General features: G+C 38.0%; 1 protein-coding gene across 1 annotated transcript in view; it reads right to left on the bottom strand.

Moving 5' to 3' along the window:
- The window catches only part of TRDN (triadin), a 229,340-nt gene that overhangs the window by 54,325 nt on the left and 152,365 nt on the right, over nt 1–22,650 (bottom strand). Inside the window, exons 21-27 of the mRNA XM_063329689.1 lie at nt 20,110–20,157; nt 17,076–17,099; nt 14,234–14,284; nt 13,676–13,726; nt 7,789–7,839; nt 5,937–5,987; nt 5,305–5,355 (exon numbers count right to left, since the gene is read on the bottom strand). Coding sequence (XP_063185759.1) covers nt 5,305–5,355; nt 5,937–5,987; nt 7,789–7,839; nt 13,676–13,726; nt 14,234–14,284; nt 17,076–17,099; nt 20,110–20,157 — 327 coding nt within the window. The remainder of the gene's footprint in view (nt 1–5,304; nt 5,356–5,936; nt 5,988–7,788; nt 7,840–13,675; nt 13,727–14,233; nt 14,285–17,075; nt 17,100–20,109; nt 20,158–22,650) is intronic.

Raw genomic sequence — 22,650 nt, 5'->3', positions numbered from 1 at the left:
TATGGTAAAACAAGATCAAATGCACATTCATCCCTCTGTCAGGTACTCTCTGATAACTGTTCGTATGCATTCTGTTATGCTGAAGTGAAAACCACCTCATGTAGGCAGCTACAGCAAAGCAGCTGGCATTTACTAAGTTGATACCATCTTTGCCCATCTCACCATAAATTGCCCATCTGTTCATAGCTTGAGAAGTAGGTACTGTTTTAAAATATTTAAGAACTGTATAAAGTGGTCTTTCTCTCTCAGGTCTTCTGAACAGGTATTTTATCTCTCTCTTCCAGTCTTTCTGAGTTCAGAATTTGTCTTAGTCGTATCAAGAGAAATTTTAATCTTGTTAAGAAACCACACTTGATAGAACCAGTATAGTGAGAAACAGAAAGGAGAATTTAGCCTTTGAATTGTTTGGAGCGTCTGTGTTTAGAATGATTCTCATTCAGCAGGAAACACCTTTTCTGTCCTTTTCCTCCTCTGGTCCAGGTTTTAATTAACAGGTTTGGAGAAATAGCTTCTTATTCAACTATCTTCATGCATTTTATTATTAATGGGCAAAGAAGATGTTGTGGTTGAACTCCCTGCATAACCTGACTATCCCTTTTGTTCTAATCTGTAAACCATAGCTGTCAGACCTACTAAGAAAAATCTAATTCACTAGATAGTCCCAAAAAAATTTACAGTGTTTTACTCTTTATTACCAGAAATGCCTTAATGAGAATACATAAGCACATTGTCTAGAATGAAAGCAACACAAGTGCGTGAGTTCTGCTTCAGATTATCAGGATTCACACTATATGGATTATCAGCCCCCCTGTAAAGTCACTGAGTAGAGGCAGTAAGAGAGTGGTCACACTCCTGAGTCCCCTTTGACTGTGTGTGGAGTCTGGTCCAGCCTCTCATCGACAACTAAGGAACCAGAAATACTGACTTCTCCCACGCCTGTCTGAGGCCATGAAACCTGGTACCCAAAACACGTGAGGACTCATTCAAGCACTCTCCTAAAGATAGGCACAAATCTCTCTTTGAAAATATCACAAAAGGAGCAGGGCAGAGCTACCCAGGGGTCTGACCTCTCTGCCCCATCAGAGGGTGCAAATCTCTCTTTGCCAATCTCACTTTTCAGAGGGACTGCGAAATGGTTTTGGAGAGGGACAGTTTTTCACTGGATCTGTGCAGAACAGAGTGCAATTGGGCCATAAAATAGCAATAAATCAGAGGAAGCCTGATTCTGAGCCAGAGGGAGCTGTTGAGAATCACACTGTCCCAGAGAGAAGCCTGGTTTCTGGTCTCAAATATTATGTGAAACAATAATATAATGCAACAGGAATTTTGTTTTATTGCATAAGCATGTATAAATAAAAACTTATAGGTATGCATTCAGAGGACTTTTCAGAGTGCTATTCTGGAGATCCAGGACTCCCATCGTGTAGCAGTCTCTGCCTCCAGGAAATAACCTAAGTATCAGTAGATGTACTTTCATTTACAAACCTGTTTTGACTACTGAATGTATATTTCTTCATATATATGCAGGTGCTACTTATTAAGCTTGACTATTTTCCAAAAATTACTAAAAAAATCATGTATCAAGCCATTTGGACAACGTTACACTTCATAGCTTGCCATAAAACATGCCTCATCTTTAATTTATATAAACTGCTTTCTGGAATTAAAATTTTATCTCCTTCCTTTTATAAAATGGTATTCATTCATATTATGTATATTATTTCTGTTCTTTTTCTCTTATTTTTTATGTCTATTGAAGATTTTTTACAGAGAATTGCTGACTCACAATGGGGATTTTATACCTCCCACTATGACTCAGTCTTGGTATTTATATATCTGTCATTATCTTAGTGCCTGACTTTTAAAGCTCTGATGTTTTCTTGAAGTATTTCTTATCAGCAATGTTCAGTAATGAGGTTCTGTAATGGAGGGACCATTTGAAAAATTGATATTGCAATTTTTATACACCTAATATATCTACCTTACTCTTAGGTTCTTTATTATTCAGGATTTTCTATTGCAATTCTATATCCAGCTTGTGTGAATTCAACTTTCACATTTCAAAAATGTATTTATCTTAACAAAGGTGTTACGCTATGACCATATCTTTAAATGCAATTTACACTAGATTTGACAGATCTCTATAAAGTGGCAAATGCTAATCTGACTACTGCTGTTTCTCAAGGCGTTTTTTGGTTGGATAGTTTAAACTGAGATGTCCACTGAAGAAGTTCCCTATGTACTCTCACTTGGCTAAAAAAAGTACTGGTGCTCATAAAGATGACCTCCTGTTTGCACTTCTTTACAGGGCAATGGCCACAAAATTTCTGGAACACTTTTCCCTACAGAGGCTTTTCTCAAACTGTCTGCCTGATCTATGTGACATGTCACTTATCATTGTTAAGAAAGAGAGGTTTAGTGAAGCACAGCATCTCACATGGATGCTTAAAGCCACTTTGTGCATTGGGGTTACACTCTTCTGACAAAATGTCAATGTCTTGTCAAACATATTCAGTGTCACTGAGTTAGTTGTATTTGCTTTTGGAAGTGCTGCATTCCTATGAATCCCAGCAGCTAAGAAATGGCTTATGAAGATCTGTCACATGGAACAGAAAAGACAAACAATTTTTAAAAACCTGCAGCCACTGAGCTGAACTGCCCTCAAAGTGAGCTTGTCTAAAATTTGCTGTGTCATGAACTTCGGTGACTAGAAAATGACTGAATCCTATTGTAGACACTAAGGTGGCGTCACTGTACACATGTATACAACTTGAGATATTCCCACTCAAGTTGCACTTTCCTGTTGCAGTCTTGCTCCAGGGGCCTCGAGGGTTCTGTAGTCCTGCTCAGACCAATCACTCTACAGACCTAACTGAGACACTCAGGACTTAAAGAGAGGCAGTTGGCCTGATCATGTGTCTGACAGCATCTAATTCAAATATTTGTAAGTTCTTATAGAGCCAACAAAGAGAAATGTTCCCACTGCTGTGCGATATCAGTTGCTCTCAGTGAGCTGTGCAAGACATCAAGTACATCCACAGGTGATGTGCAAGGACCCATGCTAGCCACTAGGAAAAACCGAAGCCAGTAGTGCTCAACTCACTTGGGAAGCTGCTCATCTCACCTGTGCAGACTCAACACTATTAGTCCCCACTAAATTATGGCACTGGTCTCACAAATATCCTGTTGTTACTGTAAAGACAACCAGTTCTAGTTCAGACTTCATCCAAGCCATTGTTCTTTATCAAAATAATCACAGGTGTCTCTAATGTGACCTTGTACTGCAGTGGAGTTAAACTCTGCATACTCTGCACTAAACATTCAGATCTTGGTTCTTGTGTCTTGACAAGTAGAAAACTGTAAGACTGTAAGATGATACAACACCACAGAATCTTTTATGTATCTTACAGTGTTTTAATCTATTGGTAAAAAAGTTAGCCTGTGTCGAACAATTCTGTGTGATATGAAAGTTCACTGGGGACATAGCTCATATTTTCTACTGCTATAATATAAAGAAAAATCTTTCATTGGTCCTATCAACTACAATGGGAAGAATACTTCATTTTATTAAAAAAAAAAAAAGAGATAGTGAGGTAAATCTCTTTGGTGTACTGAGTTTTGTTCTCAAATGTACTGAGCATAAACGATTTCACGTGCAGTCAGTGAAACTCTACAGTGTTTAATTAAACATGTCCTTTCTTGAAAGAACTCAGTTTTAGAACTTGAAAGGAGCTGTTATTCACCAGTTGTTTCACTGGCTGATCAAATTGAGTTAATTAAGTCCTTTTTAAATACTTATTTTTCTGTATAGTTGGGTGGGGGTTTGACACTTCACTGAAGTTAATTCATTATCAGTTCAGCTAAAGAACTCTTACAGACATGTATTATTCCTTTATAGTATTTGATCTTTTGTAATAAATAGTATTTTACTTTTATTATCACTTAAATTTAAATAAATCAGTCTTCAAACCTGAAATATTTATGGAGAGCTGAAGTAAAAACTTATACAAGAAATTCAGTGGGAAGCTCAATAGTCAAATACTTAAGGATCTAATCAATGTTTAACTCTTCATTAACCTACCTATGTTTCACAGATATGTTTGCAAGAACCTAGCAGGAAGTCCATAGGCCTTGCGTGCCTGAAGCTCAAAATATAAAAGCCAAGTTGTATTAAACCAATAATCACTAGACACGCCTCCAACCGCCAGTACTTCAGTACTCCCTGTTGAATAAAGTGAACTAAAAGAAATGGTACAATAATGCACCCCTGTTTTTCTAATGTCCCTGACCTTGGACTATCAATCCAGGTTCATCTGCTTTGAATACTGCAAAGAGTTTCAGACTAATTAAGCCCTGGTTCCTCTTGTAGCACTTAAGCCTTCACTTCGCTTCACAATGATACCACTGTGCAAAGTAATAGCTGATTTTTACAATTCTGCTATTTACTATCTACATAGACTATGTGAAATAGCTGCACTTAAAAACTTGCAAATGTTATCTTTCATAACTTCATCAGAGAAAATATTGCCTCATTATTTCTAGTGATCCTTATGGAAAATCTAAAGATAGGAAGTAATATTATTCAATTATCTGAAGTAGTTTTCAAAAATGACTGGAAGGTTTTAAGATTGACTACTATATTCCCATGGCTCAAATGACTGTTATTAGTTAGGAAGTTATTACATATTCTTATCCATGTTAAATTATTTACATACTTAACCTGAGAGACTGCTTTCTAATGAGCAAGTGGTATTTAATCAATATGCAAATAGTGTCAAAGTAAAACTAAGTTTTATTTGAATTTCGTTGATATGAATAAATAAACCTGAAAGTATTTGGTTAATTACAGTTACAGTTTTATGACTGCCTAAAAATGCTTAGTATTTAAGAGGTAATGTACTATACATTATAATTGATCTTTATTTGATGGCTAGTGCTGATGTTTCAAAGTAAGAAGAGAGACCAAAGCACAGTCAAATAATGTGTTAGAGAAAAAAGTAAAATGCAATCTGAAATGACAATTTTAAATAGAAAGAATAAGACAAAATTAAGAAAGAAGATAACAAGTCCTCCTAACTCTGGGGGCTATGAAGTACTACTGCTACAACTTGCTTGGATGCCCCATATGTATCTCTCATTTATCACCCAGGTAAAAAGAATGTTGAGCCGCAGAGGATGCAAGTCAAGGATATTTATGGATGGCTAAGTGAAGAAACTGGGATTTCTTTTGAGAATACTTGCACAAAGGATTTATTTTCTCAACTAAATCTTATGCTAAGGCTCAGCTCAACTTGGGATTGTTACCTTTTTCCTTAGTTGTAGTTGAGGTCTTCATTTCTTTTCCTTTTGAAGAGTCTGGAAAAGATATCAAACACAACAATGGAAGCAGAAAGTTAGTAATATAAATATACACTGTGTCCGTCAGTACTATAACAAACATGCATAACAACAGACCAAGCAAAATGTGCAAAAGAGGTATGTGTTAAGAATTAGAATTTCTGTTTACTTCAATAAAAGGCTCAACTTAAAATTTGAAAGCAAACCAAAAATAATTCCCACTAAATTATCTGGCAAAGTTTCTGCAGGTCAAATAATTCCTGTGCAGCCTATCATTTCAGCGTGTCTTGTGAATTCAGTAACAGCTCTGTTACTGATTCACTCAGAATAGACCAGCATTCCAGATGCAATATGAGCTGTGCAGGTCAGACAGCGGTTAAAGAACCTCAGAATAAGGGTTATGATTTTATTATTTCTGAATCGTGTCAAACTCTGCTCCTTTCAATATATCAGATCTATTAATTGAGAAGAAGCTAGGTTTAGTTCCTTTTCACCAAAAACCTGTAATTCAAAATAGATTGAAACTACACTGAGATACCAGCAGACCCTTTCATGAGGATGACTGGTTATTTCCCAACCACATAATGATAAGACATTACCCTTTTCCTTTAAGGCTGCTGGAGGCTTCACATCTTTTCTTTTACCAGTATCTAGAAAGAAACATTTAACATTTATCGCAAGTCAGGTTAGAGAAACAAAATGACACTTGAAAAGAAAGCAAGTCAAACAGTTTGATATGTAGAGAGTAGAAAAGATGCGATAATTAAATGGATTTAACAGCACGGAAATAAAGAACAGGACAAAACAACGAGGTCATTCATTCATCCTTTTAGACTTGGATATGCAAAATAATAGGCCTTCAATATGTCATTAGTTTTGCATTTTGAGGAAACTCTTAAGCTGTCTCACAAGTAGGCAATGAAGAATAATAACTTACAAAGAGGAAAGCAATTCTATAGAGCAGTTGGCATCAATGGATTTTTCTTTTGCTGAACCCAAATACAAAATTAATCCACATTGATACAATTAAAATATTAAGAATACTAGTCTTGAAAGCCAGAGGCTGCTGATAAAGGTAAGTGGGAGTTTTCTTTATTCAGGACTGACAAAAGGACCAGTTACTCATTTAGGAATCTATTATTCTTTTAATATCAAAGAGGCCATATGGGTATTACCTGTGAACAGGATTTTTCTTCCTGCATATATATAGCCTTTTAAAATCACAGGCAAGCTGGGTATAAAATAAGAGCAGTGTTCAACCTTCTAATGTACATTTATATATTTTATGTCACAATGAATAGTCCAAGAACATAATTTTATCTTTAATTTTCTGCAGTATATGTCAAAATATTAAAGGAGATGGGAAAAACTATTGATATTCTAGTGCTCTTTTTCTTGTACCTGACAAGACAGGACCCAGGACAGAAGAAAATCTGGAAGTTGGCTAAGCACAAATAAAGGAAAACTATGACCTTGTTGTGGTGCCCAGGTGAGATACATGGACTGACAATGCTCACAAAGAGGAGAATCCTGAGCGCCAAGTGGTGCCCTGGTTTCATTCCCCTGGAGCTTTCACAAGGAATAATATGTTCCTCCCAGAAGTGCATCACTTTATTGTATGCCTATTCAGTATCCTGCACTGTGCCAGTCATTATCTGGACTGCATTGAATATCTCCAGCTTCCAAAAAAATGGGACTTTGCCACAATTTGGACCTCAGATATGCCTTTATAGCTTGGGAACCATACACAGTTCTGCTAGCCCTGAAATTCTATTTCCCTGAAATTTTTGAGCTATTTCAGTACTCTTCAGAGAGTCATCAGTCCTTGTGAATCCTATAATTCTTCGCATTAGTGTTCAATAGACATCACATTGCAACAAATAGGGTTTTCTCCAAATGGACACTATCAAACAATCGGTGACCTCTGTGTGCACAGCTAGCAGGCCAGCCTCCTGCAATTGAAAATATCAGAGATGTATGTGTCTATGTTGCAAATAAATTAGGAAAAACCCCTGACGCACCAGTCCCCCTCAAACACCTGCATCTGTCAGTAGCCCTCAGCCAGTCTCTCTCAGTCAACGACATTACTGAGCAATAGCCATGTGGACCAGATTTAGTCTAGTTCCCTGCAGGAATGTCCCCACCAAGGGTGTTAGACAACTTGTTTTTGACAGACTAACATCCAAAGATGGTACAAAAATACATTTTAGTTACTTCCCCCAGGATGCAAATTCAAATCTCTGCATTTAAAAGAAGCCCAGGTACTTTCTAGGGACCCTACTGGGGAACTGTACAGCAAAAATGTTAAAATAGTATCATGGATAAAGTAATCTAGACACAAATCAGGATGGGTTTTGTTTTCATCCTCATATATTCCAATTCAAGACCTGTTTGTAGCATTGAATAGCTGTTCTGATATTTAGTTCTGAATTTCTTAACTACTTTAATTACCTTTTTCCTTTGCCACCTCTGGATTCTTGGGATTTTTTCCTTTTAGAGAATCTGTAGGGAGGTAATTAAGCTTTTGAGACTTAGAAGATAGGACCACCTTTCTACGTTTAAAAGGAAACACAAAAATATTCAAATGGATGCAACCTTGACCTGTCTTTACATCCTCTCTAGTAACCATCTTATATTTTTTAAGTTGCAATAGTGTTAGTAGCAAATGCACCAGTAGAAGTTACTATAGATCACTCGGTGGAGACCTAACAGAAGAGAGAAACTGGAAAGGAGAAGGGAAAAATGCAAGTAAAGGTGCAGAATTAGAAATTCTTAGGGCCTTATCCAAGACTTCATGAAGACAGGAAGGATTCTTCTGTTTTCTCTGGTGGGCTGAAGCCTAATTTTAGCATGCGTTTTGGGTCAGCAAGCACAGGAAAAGCATACATTATGTTGTATAAACAACTAATATATAATTATTTTTTTTAATGCAACAGCCTTTTGACCTTTTACGTGTATGTATCAGGGACTATTAGGAGGAAATTGTTTTTTCCAAAGCGAGGAAGTAATTTCATAAGTTTATGAATGTATGTGCTTTAAGTGAGAGAATATCACAGCTTGCAGGATGCTGAGTAGACCAAATTACACTCCATCTGACAGGATATAGCACCTAAGGATCTAGAAAAAACATGCCATTTATTCCAAATGGAAGTTAACCAAATCTTCAGTAAAACCAGATAAAGCTAAAAGAAGATACTTTCCAAAATAAGTTATAGACTGATCATCCTTTTGGCTGCCATGGTACCAGGAAATGATGCCACTTATCCGTCTGGCTTTAAGTGTAAGTTGTAACAGAAAAACTTCACTTCCAAGGTGGCTGAAGCCTTTGGACAAATCACAATGTTCAGGGTTAGGTATTTAAATTAGGAGCCTGGTCTTCACAGCAGCAAGTGGGCTCCTTCAGGGGACTGACAGACAGCTTCCAGTGTGAAGACTCTGAAACCCTTTGAAGGACCCTCTGTGTTGACTACATAGGAAGCCTTGAGGCAACAGCACCCAAACTTCATCATTTTAGTCTGTGTGCACATTTGTGATCTCAGAGATCAGTGGCCACTGCCACTGTACAGCCACAGGCATAAATCACTGCCTTTGGCTTTATGGGTTTGGTGGCATGTGCCCATGAGGTTTTTTTTTTGTCATCTGTGTAGCAGGTTTCCCTGAGATTTCTTATGATTTGTATCTCCTAAAGCAGGTTCAGTGTTTTTGACTCTTACAACTTCTGGATGCAGCTATCAATGCAGGACACTTTCCATGGTGCACTGGCTTTCACAACCTCTGAGCCAAGGCTACTGAGATCACGAGTGCTCCTTCCCTTCCAGGGAGCAGGTTTTCATCTTCAGGGGTTTAAACAGGGGCTCACTGAAGACTTTTCAAGCTTCTGCTCTTGACTGACCACTTTTCCGCTGGTCCCAGAAGGAGAAAAACATAAAGTTGTCTTAAAGCCAAAATTCACCTTGCTGCTTTCCTCCCACATCCTACTCCAGGGGTGAGGCTGGGTCAGGTTAGGAAGACGGTACAGAAAGATGCAGCAGTAGCAGCATGTGAACTCTTCAGGGTAAAGTTCTAGTTCTCATGCAAATGACAACAACAAATAAGCAGATGGGAATAGGAGGAAATATAAACTGAACAGACACTGCTTTCCTGTAGGTGGGTCTCACAACATAATTTTCTAGTTTTAAAGAATAAAAATGTGTGTTATAAGTAAAGATAAATGCTACAGGCAAGATGTTTCATTTGACTTTTACTTTAAAGGAAGCACAAGCATTACATAGCAAGCACAAATCAGCACATTTGTTTCTTTAATGACAATGTACTATTAAGTATATGGCAAGAAATAAATATACACTACTGACATATTTCCTCTACAAACCTGTGCATAAAAATAAATAGGCTTATTATCCACACATAACTGATGTAAGAAAAGATGCAAAGATATCCCAAAAGATAGCAAAAGCAAACAAGAGGGAGAAAAGAAGCATTTGTTCAGAAAACAAATCATGGAACACAGGGTAAGAGTAAATTTACATTATCTATACAGCACAAATGCTGTCACTTTAGTAACTCAGCATAGTGCAATTCTAGTTAATTTCTTAGAAAAATTCAGTCAGGAGTCCTATATGACATATCATGAGCTTTTAGTGCCACTGTTAGAGACTCTGGATGAAGGAGCTTCTACTCTGATTAGCTGGGTAAGATATCTACCAAAAAAACCACATGGCAAATTATACTTTAGAGTTTCATTGGCTTCACATTATTTGAATATGCTTATGTCAACAGAAAATCAGCTTTTATATTCATTATTGTAAGTGGCCTTCTTTACTTTTCTTTACTTCAGGAAAAAGATGAAAGGTAGTTTTAAATTCAGAAGGAGTCCTGAGATGTCCTTTATCACAAGACAATGGAAAGTATATTCTTCCACTGTTCTCCTTATTACTGCCAATAAAATTAGACTCTAAGATTGGAGACAGTTTATTCACCTCATAAAATAGATAAGGTAACATTGTGAGGTTGTGATCTGTAGAGTATCCCAGCAATAACTCCAAATTCAAGGATTTTTTTTCTTATCTCTGCTTTAAATAAAAACATTATGCATCAGTTTATGAAAAATAGTCTGCTTTATGATAAGGTTTTTGATCTGGACATCATCCTTGTTCATCCAAACGTAGTCCATTCTTCAAACAGAATGAGGTATGATGATGCCTCTTTTATTGCATAAGGTGCCAGGCAAACATTAATCATCACATGTGTTTAACACCGCATCTAAAAATGTTGCTTTATTTGGTTTTACATGAATAGTAACAAACTCCCAAGATACAGGATTATGCTGCGCTGGGACGTGCTGACTACGTGCAGCACACTTGGAGTCTTACCAAGATGAGCCAGGGGCTCCTGAGGTTACAGGAGCCAAGAGGGAAACACCAATGAAATACCTGAAAGGAATTAAGGGGTGCTCCTCTAAGAAGGTGACATGGCTGACAGCCCAGCTAAAATTCCTCTAGACCAATGTCTGCAGCATGGGTGACAAACATGAGGAGGTGGAAGCCACTGTGCTGCTAGAAAGCTAAGATGTAGTTGCAATTACTGAAACTTGGTGGGACGAACCCCGTGACTGGAATGCGGTGACAGGTGAGGAAGGGAGGGACGGAGGCATCGCCCTCTACATCAGGAGATGGATAGAGTGTGATGACCTGTCTCTGAAGAATAGCCAAAGCAGGTTGAAAACTTATGGGTAAGAATTAGAGACTGAGGAAACAAAGGAAGCCTTGTGGCTGGTGTCTACTACAGGCTTCCCAACCAAGGGGAGCCTATTGACGAAGCCTTCTTGCTGTAGCTGTAGGAGGCATCACGCTCTCATGCTCTTGTCCTGCTGAAGGACTTCAACCAACCCAACATCTGCTGGAAAAGTAGCACAGTGAGCTGTAGGCAATCTAGAAGACTCCCGGAATGCATGGAGGATATCTTCTTAAGCCAGATAATAGACAGCCCTACCAGAGGGCATGCGATACTGGACCTGTTCATCACCAATGCAACTGAGCTAATCGGTGACGTCAAGATTGGAAGCAGCGTGGGCTGCAGTGATCATGCGCTGGTGGATTTTGCAGTCCTGAGGGATATGGGCCAGGTGAAGAGTAAAGTCAGGACCCTGAATTTTAGGAAAGCAAACTTACAGCTGTTCAAGGAATTAGTCAATAGGACCCCGTGGGAAACTGCCCTCAGGGACAAGGGAGGAGAATAGAGCTGGCAGATCTCTAAGATCTGTCTCTAATATATGTTTATGTAGCACAGTAATCCAAAATGCAATAGGGAAAGCACATAGCCCAGAAAGGCACCAAGATTTTTAAGAGTTTCTCTCACACAGCTTTATACGTGCTTCCTATGGAGTCTTCACTGCCTATATATTTTGAACTGAGCTGTTCAGCTTGCTAATCAGCACCCGCATTTTTAGACACAGACGCTGAACTGTGCAAGTTTGATGCCTATTACAGGAAACAGCGATGGCTGCATCAGCAAGGGCTCTCAGGATCTGAGGGGCCGGGCTCAGCTGGGCTGGCCATCAACATCCCTGCAGGGGCTCAGGAGCCTGCAGTGGGTTTACAGCTGTATTCAGCATCAAGTAGTAGGTTGAGATCTTGCTGTTAGCAGCAGTAATGCATTGTGCATACATGACTGCACTACATGCGATAAAGAATGTGGTGTGATGCTCTAGCTGGTAACACTATGTTGGAATATGTGGAACTTTTATAGAGATTGTTTTGCCTTGTTTTCCTAAAGTGTAGGAAATCTGATATTAACATGGCCTGCACTTGATGTTTAAAATAAATTCTGGCCTGCCCCTTTCTGAAGGCTGGGTGGAGAAGGTCTAACCTCCTCTGTCATGTTAGAAGGACCTGTTAATAACTCAGTGATTGAAGTTGCTGTCTATTGAGCATGAGCCCAGGAGATTAAAAGTGGCGCCATGGGAGCACTCAGTGAAGGACATGCTACAGAAGCCTGTTCAGGGCTGGCAAATCCATTTCCATGGGTTCTTAAGAAACTTTTGCCAAAGAGGAAAAACCTTTTTGGGTCTCTTCTTTCTTTCTTTTTTTTCTCCCCCCTGCCCCCATTAATCCTTTGCAATGAGCATCCGGCTGAGCATATGCAGGGAAGGAGGGGACAGAGCTGTCACTTAAGTGCCTCCTCTAATTTTTCAGCACAAGCTCATCAGGGAACAACAGATTATAAGCAGCCTTTGGAGAGGACCATGGGATCCCAGGAGAGTTTGGATATGCAGTTCTGGTCCAGATAACTAAGCTCATGTAAATGGGAAGTGTGTACATTAGGAATAGAATACACATAGAAGAACAATACATGAACCACAGGATTTTCAGATTATTATAATTTACTTTTAATTTGTGTATAAAGAAGCGACTAATTAGTGATTGCCCAATTAAACATGAGTGAGTGAATGAACACAGCTTCCAGGATTTTGAAAATACGTCCAGTAATAAAATTATTCCTCCTTTTGTTTTAGATTTTTTTTCATCTTTCCATAGTGTTGAACTAAACTCTTCATTCAGTTCTTTCTTTGAAATAGCATATAATGACTATAATTTAGAAAAAGCATTAATATGTCTATCCATATGGCAGATCTTGTTATCCTGAAAAACCTAAAGAACATGTCAAATAAGACTTACCCATAAATCACTTTTCCTTTCAAATACAGCTATCTCTAGAAAGGAGGGAAGCAATAAAATGGGTAAAAAGCACCCAGCAAAATAAAGGATGAAAGGAAATTCAGCTGAGCTACCACCTACTCTGACCAAATTCAAAAGAAATGGGAAGTGTCTGATAAAAAATAAGGAATAAAAGAAAGATTCACACCAACTGTTATGTTGCAGGCTGTTGACTGGATGAAGTTTTTTTTAACTATAGCTTTTACAGAGCCCAGAAAGCACCTTATCCACTCATATGCTCATAAATTTTACTTTATTCCTATTATGTTCACAGATTTATGCAAGCATTCAGTTCAGACTTTGTTAACTGGCTCCTATGAAACACTATGCATTGTACAGAAGAGAAAGTTCTTAAAAAAGTTCTTAACCATTACTCAAAGTGGCTTTGTGATATTTATTGAAATAATTTTGAGACTTCTGAACATTAATTGGCTCACCATATTCTATTTATGTCCTTTCCCCCCCCTTTTTTCATGCTGTGCGTCCTGTAGAAATTTTAACCAATTAAATGTTGATTGGTTAAGATTTATAATGGGAAAGATTTATAATGATTATTTTAAAATTAATATCTTCATTCTACTTTGTGTGGTTTTCAGCAAGTTTTATATTCCATTATGTATTCTTACCTTTATCTTTTAAAGATGTAGGATTCTTTCCTGCCTTTTCTTTAGCATGTTCTGTAAAAAATAATCTATTAATCTTCAAGCCAGAGTGATAAAAGGTTAACATCTAATAGCTCTGGAATAATGATTGATCAAGTAATTGATGGTTCCTAACTGAGCCATGATACCAATTAGACGTCTAATGCAAAACTGTTTTTCATCAGTTTTCGCATGCTCACAAAGTGAAACCACGAACTTTTCTTAAGTGTGATGAAAGAACAAAGATCGCTCAAAACTTGTTTCACTTTGCAGCTTGTAATAGCAAATGTTCGCAAGTGTTCCTAAATTCTGAGTTTAGACTTCTCAGTTTACATACAGATGCTTCATATTACAAAGACTTTAACTGCACTTCTGATCAAGGTAATGCCAATTAAGTTTTATCATAAATTTACTGAAATAGTATGGTCATAAATTCTTAACTAAACTATACCATAAAAACAAAAAGGCCAATGCATTGCAAGGCTTTTTTTCTTGATGCACATAGATCTTAGGGATTTATACAATTTTGTTCTGCTGTGTTACCTTTATCTTTTGTAGCAGCTGGAGATTTCAATGCTTTCTCTTTTCCAGGATCTGTAAAAGAAGTATTCACACCAGTAAAGTGGCAGTCAGAAGCCATAACTGAGTGAAACTATGAGATGTAATCATAAAAGAGAATGAAGCACGTAGATCATATTAGAGACTATAACTGTATATTAGAAGAAATAATGAAAAAAGGAGTGATTACAAGAGTTGTATGAAATTCACCTGTTTCCATTCAGAGAGTTCAGTCCACAAAGTATGTTTTATTGATTTAACTATGAAACCTACACAATTTGCAAGCTTCAAATTAATATGGGATGAGGATAGTTTTTTAACTTTCTTAACAAGAAAGGACAAAACTGAGCCTTTGCCAATTTTGACTCATCAAAGCCGGCTGTGGCCTACTTCCCTCATCTGGGATTGTCCATTCTTGCTGAGCAAGTCCAACAGTATTGAAACTATTAATTTCTGAGGGTCAGATGTGTATCAGATTGAGAGAGCAACACAATAATGGCAAATAGGAAGATGAAGAGTTCTTTTTATTCTGCCTATAGACAAGTAGTGAAGATGGCTAGGCCACACCATCCTTGATGGACACTGTACAAGGAAGGGCAGTCCCCTGCAAAAGGCATGAGAAATGATTTGCATCATGCAGAAAACAAGAATTCTGTTTCAGACAAAATGTGAGATCATCATTCTGGGCTGATGAAACCGAGGTCTCCAAGGATTTTGCAACCGAAAATAAAAAAGCAAATTAGACTGTCCCAAAACAGGCTAGTCAGAAAGAACAGAGACTTGGATTTTAAATTCTTGCATGTTAAATGAGTGTTTTAACCATATGACTATTGGTTACACTGGTTTATTCTTGTTATCTGACAAAAACTAATTAACAGATGTTTTCTGGAAAACAGTAAAATACAATGTTCTCCATCAAATCTGAAGCAAAAAATTCTTTCTATTGAGAAACTTGACAGCAATTCAGTGCTAGATCTTAAAAAACTCTGTTAGAAGACCCTCTTGGTTTCTACACATAAGATAAGAAGTTAAGACTCCTAATAAGGAGGCGGTTGTGCTTGGCAGATAGATATGAAACTTTCAGTAGCTGCAGTGAGTTAGTTGGAGTGATAATTGTTTACTGCCTTAAGCACACACAATTTACAAATTGTTGCTTTTGTGTCCAATAGTAACTTATCATGGTATCAATAAAGCTTCTTGTTCATGATTTGGTCCTTGGCTCTGTGTAAGACAAACTGAGTTCATGGGGAATCTGAATTGAAGGAATCCAGAAATAATACAATTTTATTTATGGTAGAATTAACCATCAAGTAGAAAAAATTAATTTACTGTTGACATTGAAACTCCTATTCTGTGGGGGCTGACCTCAAGGGATAAATGTTTCATTATTTTTCTCCTTCTACACTGTGCTTCTAAAAAAACAATACTTGCAGACAATATAATTTTTAAAGAAGACTTGGGAAAGGGATTTCTTGAACAAGGTAAAAAGTATAATTTTATTGTAATAAAGCTGTCTCTTTCCATCCTCACTACATCCCAGACATCTGCTTTAGAATCTACCCCTGCTCTCCTGCTTCTGCCTTCAGGTTTTGTACTCACCAGTTTATGATTCAATCACTAATTTTCAAAGTGACAAAACTATTTACTGCAGATGTCTGTGAAGCATATACAGGGCAACGAAGTATCTCTAATAGTCCTAATTAAAAGTCAACACCCAATTTTAAATATTAAGTTAATGACAGAAATCTGTACTAACAGAAATAACACTGAGAAGACTGAAAAACTTGTCCATCTATGCAAGTTATGAAAAATTCCCAAGAGAGATTCCATATTCAGTGCAATGGTCTCTGTGAAAAGAAAAAAAAAAAAAAAAGTGGCACACAAAGTCCTTTTTCTTTGTGTGCGTGTGTGTGTTTGTGTGATTTATGATTCAAATCTAAATACTAAGCGATTCAAAGCTAAATACTACACTATTATGACTCTATCAAAATAAAATATTTAATGCAAAATATAAACCCTTTATTTTCAGGAACCTGCCTGTAAGAACTTAAAGTTGTTGTGAACCTCCATTATTAAGAACACAGTTACCCAAACTGTTGCAGAAGATGTTACCTCAATGATGCAGTTTGAAAAAAAAAAAAAGAACATTAAACAATTCTGAACTGAAAGCGTAAGTCACTACTTGACAAAAGTGACTTCAAACAAGCTTCCTTTGTTTTATCCCCAAACCAGGAAAACTTTGGGAAGGTGCTTCAGAGCCAGCTGTCATCTCCAGGAGAAAAAAATGGGTTTTAGGATAGTGTGGCATATAACACAGACACTGCTGAAGAATTTAGAAAATGACCCAGGACTGACCTGGAAATGGGAAATTAAATTGTAAATAAACACTGGCCAAATTCTGTGGGACTGAACTTACTGAGGTCTGCTAGACAGTCTGCCATAACTTGGCAAAATGACAACTTGTAGCACAAATCCCATCGCAAGAGACTTGTGTTACTTGCTCCGTATTGATTTGCAGTGTTAAGCCCATGTTGACATCAGAATACACAACTGAGACCTGTAATGAGCCTAGCAGCTGCGTAGAGAAGAATTTTGTGTGTAAAATTTTTTTTTTTAATCAAACTTTGGCTTAAACAGACAGAATTTCTCAACATACCCATTATTATTATTGTTATCAACCTTTTTTTTATCAGTTCTAGTCTGTCTAATCAACCATAATCTGCAATTCTGATCAGCAGCAGGAGCTTTTACACATTTTTTTTCATTTATAAATCTGACATTGCTTTATCAGTTATAGGGAGAAGCAATATGTAAAACCATAGCTTACTTCCTTGTTTCGTCTTTGCTTTATCTGAGGAAAAAGAAGAGAAGGGAAGAAAAAGTGAAAAGAAAAAGTAGATATTAGAATACATGTTAACATAGGAAATTATTTTTAATACAATCAGCTAATGAAAATGTATTTAAATATATGTTGCCCCTAAGTGCTTAAATATATCTCAAAAATGATTTCCACTCCACTGTTGCTTGACAGCATATGGGAAAAGGGTTCATGTTTCCCAACTAGTACCTTGCAGACTGCCAACAAGAGCATAAAAACCCCCAGTCTCATATGACCTGCTTTAACTGATGTTTATTAACTCCTTTCTTAGTACTATTGGATATCACAAGAAAAAAAATCTTCGCCTTTTCCTTATTTCTTTTAAGTATTAATTCTCAGTGGCCTTAGTAACAGGCAGTAACTCCCTGGCAACCATCTGACACTTGTTCACGTCATTTTTCAAACAAAGAGGGCAAAGAGTTAAAGCATTATCTTTTTCTAGACACTTTTGGCAGTTCTCTGCCTTCTTGCTCTCCTTTTAACAGTTAAAAATGTTTTGTGCAACTTTGCTTTCCTACTAATAAAAGATCAGTCAACTGAAATGTTGCTACAACCTTTTAGCCTGTTTCTAGACCATAGGGATTTGAGGTCAAAGCTGCAACATCGAGTTTTATCACTAAAATCTTCAGGTTTCAAACAAGGAATATATGTCCTGATTGCTAAACAAATAGATCAGCCAACACTCCAGGTTTTCCCGCAAGTCCCCTTATATTTAGTGTTTTTCTTACATTTCAAATCCCAATTTTGATCAGGTCTGAATCCATGTACTTTTTCACATGTATCCTGGTGTACAATAGCTAGCAGGGCAAATTATTTCATTTCTCAGTCTAAAAGGCAAAAATCCCTTTAAGTTTAAAAACTATTTCCTGGTGTATTCATATTTTCCTGGTTAAGAAGAGCAGTGCCTCTTTTCCTCAGATCTTCCATATACCTGGAACCAGTGAATTAGGTACAGTTTTCTCTTCACTTAAACATGCCTCAGAGCTATTTCCATCACCTTATATTTCACTCTTCCATGAGAAATATAAGTGCACACTAATATTCCAAAAACTTCCTGAAAGTTTTTTTGGCTCGTTTATCTTTGAGTGATCAATGTCTTGGCAGTAGTTTCGTACATGTAAGGTGCAGAAATAAGAAGCAGAGGCAAGTGCTATCTGAAAGTGTTTATGTTCGCTTCTGTGCAGCAGAGGAACTGAGCTGCTGCCAGTCCTTGGAAGTAGCTGTAGAAATAGTTGCGATAGACATTACTCATTGCTCTTATTCCTTTGACTTGCAGAAACGAGATGGCTGCTGGCATGGGAAGACAGTCCTGCCGGTGCTGACTGCTGTCATGGGAAATAGTTTGTCCCCCTTTTGAGCTCCCTGGGTATCATCACAAACGATGGTTTAGAAATCCCTGCTCAATGCCAACTGTGTGAAACTATGGTTTGTACCACTCAGTCTGTGCTTTTTATGGCACAGTTAAAACATTTTGCAGCAGATAAAGTCCCATCTACTGGTGGCACATTGTAGAAGGGACAAATCTTACAGCAAACACCACCTCATTGCTGCATGAGATAGCCAAACAGAAGGGAAGCAAGTGCAGATGGCTGGGGAAGCACTTGTATAGCAATGGGAAATGGTGTGGAGATACCCAGACTAACAATGACTGAAATCTAGGCCAAGGCCCACCTAATTATAACATTTTCCATGACAACTAACAAGCAGCTGACAGCTGCTGCAGGGTGCCTGCTCTGATTTGAGTAATGCTGGGTAAGGCTGCAGCTGAGAAACCAGAGAAAAGAAAGGGCTAACAGCTCAACTGACCAAGGCTACACTAGCAAATATGCCTTAAACTTTATTCTAAAGGTTACTGGCAAGTTTGGAAAAACTCCAATATAATAAGACTGAAAATGCCAAATTCAACATCAGGGCTCTAATTGCCAATTTGAGCACGAGTAAATACAAAAATCACTTTGGTAGACAGTTACTAACAAAATACAATAGATGAGGATGTATATCATACAAAGGAAGTCAGGGTTGATAAGCTTTGGATCTTTATGCCAGTGTTTTACTACTTTGCTCCTTACCATACTAACCTAAAAAAGTATGGATTGCCTTTAACAAGTGTACAAGAAGCAGGTATGGAGAATATAATGCTAAAAGTAACAATAATAATAAATATGTGTATATAATGGGAAAAGGCACATCTTTAGCTACATGCTTTGAGGCCCCAATCCTTTTCATTTTATGTTCATGATCATCAATCACTCAGTAGCTTGAATTTTGTTTCAGCCTGGGTGTAGACTGTCCCTTGGTGTTCCTGCTCTGGTTGGCTTGGGAAACTGTATGTAGACTTTGTGACCCACCAAATTACGTGCTATCAACACATGCAGTTCTTCTATCCTTTCTTCTTCTGGTGTTCCCAGTCCCAGGCATTCCCATACATGCCTCATCCGTACCAATCCTAAGCTTTTTGCTAAAAACATCTACAAGTGCTGCTCTCAAAACCTTTTGAGTTTCTCTGCAGTGGACCTTCATGGCTCTTCATGGGGCTAATGTTTCATTTGGAATAAGAAAGGCAGCTCAGCTGACTTTAGGGGGCCTTTACCTCATTTACCTTTTTTTTTTTTTTTTTACCCCTTTACCTCATTGCAAGCCACTCTCTAATACTGAACAGTAAAGGCTGATCCCTGCCCAGGCTACAAGAGCAGGAAGCTGCTTCTTGCAATATCTGTGAGACACAAAGTCCCAGCACAGGACCTTTAAGCTGAAGCAGGCAGCTTGTTCACCTGAAGCTTTTTGTGGGAGTTGCAGTTTTGTGGAAGTGGGACAAAGCCAGTTTCCTGGCCAAAATTCCCTGTTGCTCTGATAAACACACCCTGGCAAATACTAGCAGAGCAATGGATTTAAAGGTTACTGTCAACCAGCTGTCTGAGTTTTTTGTTTCTGTGCCATTGTCTTTTAGGAGAGATAATGCCAGCGTTCTTTGTTTTCTTTTTACCTTGCTCAGCTGCTTTCTTTGCTTTTTCTTCCTGCTTTTCAGGTACTGCTGCAAAACAAAGATAACGTTTAAGCAAGATTTCTAGTCAGAAGTGTTGCTCCAACAGACAGAGCTTTTCTTAAATGCTTACAGATTACTTTGAGGCAAATGATTTGAAAGATTTGCAACCATGAGAAACCCTTTCCCCTCCGATATATGACTACATAATACGTATTTTTTACCTATCTTCAAAAGAAAAGAGGAAAAGCAAACAGGGAACTGTTTTCTTTCGGAAAATAAATAGCAGCATTGTCTTCTTGATCTCAGGTGGAATAGAGGCTAAACTGCAGCGCGTACATCACAAAGGAGGCAGCAAAGCAAGAAGGTTTCTACTTTGCCCAGCCATGTCAGAGTTCCCCACATGAGTGTGGTTTTCTGTTTGCACCAGCAGAAACCTCCACTTTCCTAATTTTAAGCATGAAGTTAGTCTCACGGAGGACAGTGGGTCACGGTCAGACTGTATGTTACAGACGCCTAACTTGGTCCTTGTGAATACTGTGGTTCCTGCATGCAAGAGAGGAGTGAACCAGAGCACTTGTGCAGCAGGGTTGCTAGCCCTTTACTGATGCCGGGCAAAGCAGTTGTAACAGCCCAGGTCAGCATGGCTGGACGTATCCAATTATTATTCCCAAGCTTTATCTTGCACAGTTCCTAAATTGATTTGCAGAGCTTGAGAGACAAGGGACGGAAATTATTTATTCATGGTTCCACGCTAAGGTTTCAATGATCTAAGAGGAGGAGATACAGGATGGAATTCCTTCAGACACTGCTCTTTTAGGAAACTGACATCTTTTGTAGTTTCTGACAATTTACATGGCAGGTTTGGGAATGTAGGAGATTTCCTGTGGATGACTGAATATATTTAGGGCAATATATGTATTTTGTCATCTAATTGAATTATTCAGCATTAAGTCTTGCAAATATGTAAACATATTTGTTTAGGTGTAAGTGGCACTGCCAACACTTCACTTTTGTAAAGCCAAGCTTTTGTAGCCATAATTTATAACTGTTATGCTGAATGAGAAACATTGCTTTAATTTAAAAAGGTATCCTCTTACAGTGTTTGAGACAAAAAAATGTGTCATTAAGAAAATAAGCTTCACTGTCATTGCCTACTTTAAAAGTAATGCAAAGAATAAACAATCAGCATAAAAGGCAGGATTTAAAGTGGATGGTGAAAATTAATTTACATCAAATGACTGATAAGTACAGAAATGTCTTTGCAGCTATGGAGTTATCAGCACATAACATCCCCTCAGCTTGTTATTTCAACCTGTCAAGCACAGAAATATTTTCAACACAGTGTTTTATTACAGCAAATCACAGCTGTAAATTAAGGCCTTGGCTTTTGGAGCCAAGGTAAATACTGAGGGTCAAGTTCTGTTATCATTATTTATGCTGAGAAATTCAGGGAATTCAAAGGACCTACAAAGTGCCTCCATGTACACTCGCTGCTCTTGGAGGGCTGTCCTGGTGGCCCCCTCTGGGGCTGAACTTGCAGCCCAGGCAGCAGGGAAACCTACTGAAGCTGCTGGGCATGATGGCCCAAGCAGACCAGCAGCGTTAGTAAGCTATGGCCTGTCTGCAATGTCTGCAAGTGGGCTGGAGGACAACAGCAGGATCTTCTGTTTCCAGCAGGAAACCTTTCCTGAGACTCAGTGAAATGTCGGGTCTGGACAGATGAACTGCTTCACGTTGAGTTTAAAGATGGACGAACTCACACACATCAATCACTCCCTTGGCACTTGCTCTTGTTCATCCCAGGATGCTGTGGGGTGAGTGGGTGTTTGTGTGCAAGCTCCATGAAAATGGGGAAATATTGCACCTCTGCACCTCCGTTACCTCAGGTAACTTATTTTATTGAAGATAATCCTCAGTTTGCCTGTAAATCAAGTCTAGGCTGAAAGGATGACTGACTGGATCCACGGAAAAAAAATAGTAAGTACTCTATTTCTATCCATATACCTAACTTTGTATTGGTGTTGCTGGACATAGAGAAAGTCAAAGAGGAGCAAAGTCCCTTCATATTTATTGTAGATCTCTGCTATTAACATCCATGTTACTTAGGCCCAGATCAGCAGGGCTACTTGAATGAGCAGTAAACTAGACACCTACAAGCCTAGATAAATCTGGGCATTGAGCCCTGCCACCGAGCAAACCAATATCACAGTGCTTCTAAAAACCTTGCTGAAAAGGTCAACATCTTGAAGAATAATTTTATTTTAATATGGAAAAAAGGATACAAAAAGGGGCACCAGAAACCAGTCCCATATGCATTCCAAAATGTATTTTTAGCATCTAAAGCTGCAAAAGCAGCTACAGTAAGAGTAAAATGAATTCTTGAGAACTGTTGTTTTCTACAAATCGTGTTATCCTTTTTAGCTATAGCTAAAGCAGTTTTGGTTTGTTCAATTTCTGAAAACCAGAATACTGATGGAAGAAAAATTGAAAGTAGTTTCTGGATACTGAACTGCAGGCTAGAAGAGCAAAACAGCTTTCTAA

The sequence above is a fragment of the Chroicocephalus ridibundus genome, chromosome 3, assembly GCF_963924245.1.
Source record: "Chroicocephalus ridibundus chromosome 3, bChrRid1.1, whole genome shotgun sequence".
Lineage (NCBI taxonomy): Eukaryota > Metazoa > Chordata > Aves > Charadriiformes > Laridae > Chroicocephalus > Chroicocephalus ridibundus.
This window is presented reverse-complemented; position numbering and strand designations above follow the sequence as displayed.